The 4,539-nt window shown below is 39.0% G+C and overlaps 1 protein-coding gene across 1 annotated transcript; it reads left to right on the top strand.

The window, feature by feature from the left end:
• Positions 1-1,868: 1,868 nt before the first annotated feature.
• On the top strand, positions 1,869-3,679 carry CCR6 (C-C motif chemokine receptor 6; the record flags this gene model as incomplete). The annotated part of the gene is made up of 2 exons (XM_084284416.1): positions 1,869-1,877; positions 2,594-3,679. The coding sequence occupies 2 exons, from the start codon at positions 1,869-1,871 to the stop codon at positions 3,677-3,679; spliced, it is 1,095 nt and encodes a 364-aa protein (XP_084140542.1).
• Between the last annotated feature and the right edge of the window lie 860 nt (positions 3,680-4,539).

Genomic DNA, 4,539 nt, shown 5'->3' with positions numbered 1-4,539 from the left:
ATGTTTAAGAGTTACTTTCGCAACATGGAATACGGAGCACATTTTTTTTAGAGAGGATATATACCATCAGGCTTTTTGTATGCTACAACCATGTACATCCTAGAAAGATATTTGTCATTCCTTTTTTTTTTTTTTTTTTTTTTTTCCAACAATAAAATAGCAGTTCCTAAAATAATAGCCTAGACAGGTATCCATTTAGTGCTGACTGAAGAGTTACTGTGCTGACAGCCTGGTGCAAAGGGTAACAGGGACACCGAGAAGGGGGGTGTGTGTCTGCCTGGTGGGGGGCAGAGGAGGGTAAAGCAGCGGATGGAGACTAGGGGTGCTCAGAGAACACAGGTCAGGAACCACAGCCCTAGGTGAACTGTACAGCATCACTGCTTGCCTTATACACCTTTGCACTTCAGAGAGACACTTTAAATGGTTAAAGTTTGCTTCAGAAAGCATTCAAGACTTTCAGGCTGTCGTACACCAGCAGCTTTTAAAAATCAGCTTTGAAACGGTGGCAGAGGAAGCTGGAGTGGTGGGTGAAGGTTTCTTTAAAGGAAAGGAAAGCCGGAGAAGCTGTGATGCTTAGATAACATCTGAAGACCTGCAATGTGAGCCAGCCTCCTCACATGAGTCACACAGAGTCTGATCCTCCTTACGCCTTTGGACAGTGAGGAGTGTTTAGTTCCTTCCCTCCCCCAGCTTCCTTCTAATATCTGTACTGCATCTGCCCCACTTTTACAGATTATCAGTCTCTCCCTTTTTCAAAACTCAGGTAATTCCCAAACAGGAAGGGTTTGTAAATATAGACTTAAGATTGACCCATGTATACTTCCTAATTAGCAACACAACTAGTAAAAAGCAGAGAAACTCTGAATTAAACTGACATTCGCACTCTTGGCAAATAAAGGGCCAGTCCCTGCTGGTATGGGCAGTTCTCATAGAGCAGGTAAGGGAAAGGAGGGGAAGACTGATTTCATGCAGGGGAATGCCGAGGAGCTAAATCTCCTGCCCTTGGGCTCCTGTGTGAGGTTAAGCGAGTCATTTAAACCCAGCTTTGTGCATGTGGCCATCAATGGCATGTTCCCCATTTTATCCACCTGTGACTTCAGACCCTGTGGTCTGATTTGCGGAAGTCTGAGCCTCCCTGCAACCAGAGTCAATGGATTTAGTAATTTACGTAACTGAAGTACTGTACTGAATAATACTAGGCACTCCTAAAAGTGATGTTGGGGTGGGGGACAAGTGCCTCGAACTGAACATCCCAAGTGAATACTTACAGTAATGACTCAGTGCTCTAGTTCCTTCTCTGTAAAACAAAGATAATCACACCAAAAAAAAAAAAAAAAGTTTAAATGGTGCATTATTATTACAGAATATAGTAAGGTGCTGCTGTTTTACTGTTCCATATACATCTCAATACACTAATTTACATTGTCATACAAAGTTTTTGAAAGTAAAATGTCATTTATTCATATTTCTTGTGGTGCAAGGTCAATGTGAACTGAGAATCACATATTCTCATGTATCACTTATTAGCTCTCTGAATAAACAATCCGTATGTAAGACTGTACTCATAATCATACCCATACAAAACATCCACCCTCCCAGCTGCACAAAGTGCTGCAGTGATGTGTGATTTGTTGAGATGCTATCTTGTTGATATAGCTAAAGTGAGATGATTCTTCTTTGAATAACTTGTATTTCTAGTTGTTTTCCTACTTCTCCACATTTCCTGTGCTGCTTTCCCCATCAAACTCTTTCTTTTTTTTTTTTTTTTTCTTTTTTTTTTTTTTCATTTTCAGAAGTCCTCGGAAAGCATTCTGTACTTCTTCTCCACACATACATATATATAACTTTTTCAGAAGTGTACTGGCAAAATGAATATCGTAAGTACTCGATTAACACACTACATCAGTAGATAATAAAGCAAAGAACCTGACAGTCCCAGCTCTTTGAGGCTGCTGGTCCAACTGCCATAATTTCAGGAGTGACTGGGTGATGAGAAGTTTCTTACTCAGCAGATTTCACTGAAAATGCATGCCGTTTCTTAGGTTTGTTACCTCCTCATTTAACTACCAGTCTGGTGTCTGCATTGCAAGGAACTGCATCTCAGGCTAGCTATCCCAGAATTTAGATTCTTCTGTGATGGCAAATTATTTCTTTCTGCATAATGTGTTTAGGGATAGAATCCTTTGGGCCATCCCAAAAGATTATCTCCATGTTTATAGTTTAATTAAGATTTTGTGAACTTCACTAGTTAGTTCTTTTATGTGTGCTCTGCAGTGTTAAACACATTTGTAATTTGGGCGGGTGGAAACTGTAGAACAGGTAGTACTGGAGGAAACAATGCTACTATGGACTGTCTTAAGAGAAACTTGATATGGGCTTGAAGCTGAGGGGTAGGAAGTGCAGGACAGAAATGTTACAGTTACTATAAAGGAAATGTCACTTCCATTTCAAATCAGCAAGCCTTGCAATACTATTTTTTCCAAAGCCATTACTATATTGTATTTGTATAATGTTGTTACCTATCATCTTTCAATTATATAGAAATTGAGGAGATTTAAAGTGTGAGTTAACTTGTGATCTTCTTTTTTTACAGACAGAGTCTAGTGTCACAGAGTATATGTATGATTCAGACTATCTTTCTCTAATTGCACAACCCTGCTCTAAGGGGGAAGTGAGGATCTTCACAAAAGCATTTCTACCAGTTGCATACTCATTGATTTGTATCATCGGCCTAGTTGGTAACATCTTTGTAGTGATGACCTTTGCTTTATATGAAAGAACCAAGTCCATGACAGATGTTTACCTCTTCAACATGGCCATCGCGGACATACTGTTTGTTCTCACCCTCCCACTGTGGGCAGTGAACTATGCTGCTGACAAATGGATTTTCGGTAATTTCATTTGCAAAATGGCCAGAGGTATCTATGCGATCAACTTCAGCTGTGGCATGCTGCTTTTGGCCTTTATCAGTGTGGACCGGTACATTGCAATCGTACAGGCAACAAAGTCATTTAAACTAAGGGCAAGAACACTTGCATACAGTAAACTGATTTGTTTGGCTGTGTGGGTATCATCAATTTTAATTTCCAGTTCCTCTTTTCTGTACAGTGAAAGTTACAACATCTCCATCAATGAAACCAAAAAGATTTGTGATCACAGATTTGACAAAATGGCTGAAAGCACTATGCTGAAATCACTGCTGTTGTGTCTACAAGTTGGATTTGGATTTTTTTTACCTTTCATATTTATGTTTTTTTGCTATACATTCATAATCAAATCCTTGCAACAAGCTCAGAATTCCAAGAGAAACAAAGCAATTCGTGTGATTGTATTAATTGTAGCTGTTTTCCTAGTTTGCCAGGTACCCTATAACATTGTTCTTCTTGTGGCAGCTGTAAATATGGGTAAGATGGACAAATCTTGTGACTCTGAAAAGGCAATGGCCTATGCAAAATACACCACTGAAGCCATAGCATTTTTACACTGTTGCCTGAACCCTGTGCTCTATGCATTTATCGGAGTGAAGTTTAGAAGTTACTTTGTGAAGATAATGAAGGACCTATGGTGCATGAGACACAAGAAATACAATAAACGTGGTTCAAGGACAAATTCTGATATTTATCATTCAAGACAGACTAGTGAAATTCTGACTGACAATGCATCTTCTTTTACTATATAATACAATTTGAAAAACATTATTACTGAAGGACTCTGCTCACCAAGCAACCCAAACCAGCCTCACTATGCCTGTGGTAGCCAGTCTTTTGGGCTTCTCTGCACCTCAAATGGAGCTCTCATGACCTACACCTCCTTTCAGGAAAACAATTAAGATAAAATAACAACACCGTCCTGTGGAAAACTGAAGTCTTGTTCACCTCTCTTAACATTCACGTTCTCCTAAAGTGCACTCTTGTGAATTTTACAGAGGAATATTTCTTGTTTTTAATAATAATAATTAATAAAAAACAAGTGTCTTCTCTGTTGTACATCACTGAAATATCTCAGAAGTACTAAGTAAATGAATCAGTCTATGTCTGGCTCATTCTACTTACATTTATGTTGTTGCTGTTAACTGTTTTTACCTGGAAATCTTATTTAAGTGTAGGTCTCCATGGTGCTTTTGCTGCAGACAGCTCATTTTATAATACCAACCTAAAATATGGCATTTTGAGCAAAGTATGGCAAGCAGAGCTAACATAGAAATGAATAAACAGGCTCAAGGATTCTGGAATAGGTGGGCTTAGGTGTCAGGTCTCATAAATTTTTGCACAGTTCTATGCTCCACCTGCTCATCGGGAACTGCAGAAGGTTACACCAAAGCTGAGACTGGTTAAAGCCAACAAAGACATGCCTACTAGAAACAAAGTTACAATAAATAAATAACGCAAAATAAAGAGAGCTTTGCAACATGCACAGAAAGGTTTTCTGAAATCTCCTTAGACTATTTTCTGAACAGAGAAAGCAGCTTTATCTGAGAGATTCTTCCCTTCATTTGGCACTAGATTCCAGTTCTGCCTTCAGTTGAAGCTGATCAGCTTG

The sequence above is a fragment of the Netta rufina genome (assembly GCF_964035555.1).
Source record: "Netta rufina genome assembly, chromosome: 3".
Taxonomy (NCBI): Eukaryota; Metazoa; Chordata; class Aves; order Anseriformes; family Anatidae; genus Netta; species Netta rufina.
The sequence above is the reverse complement of the archived record's forward strand: the minus strand, read 5'-3'. Positions and strand labels throughout refer to the sequence as shown.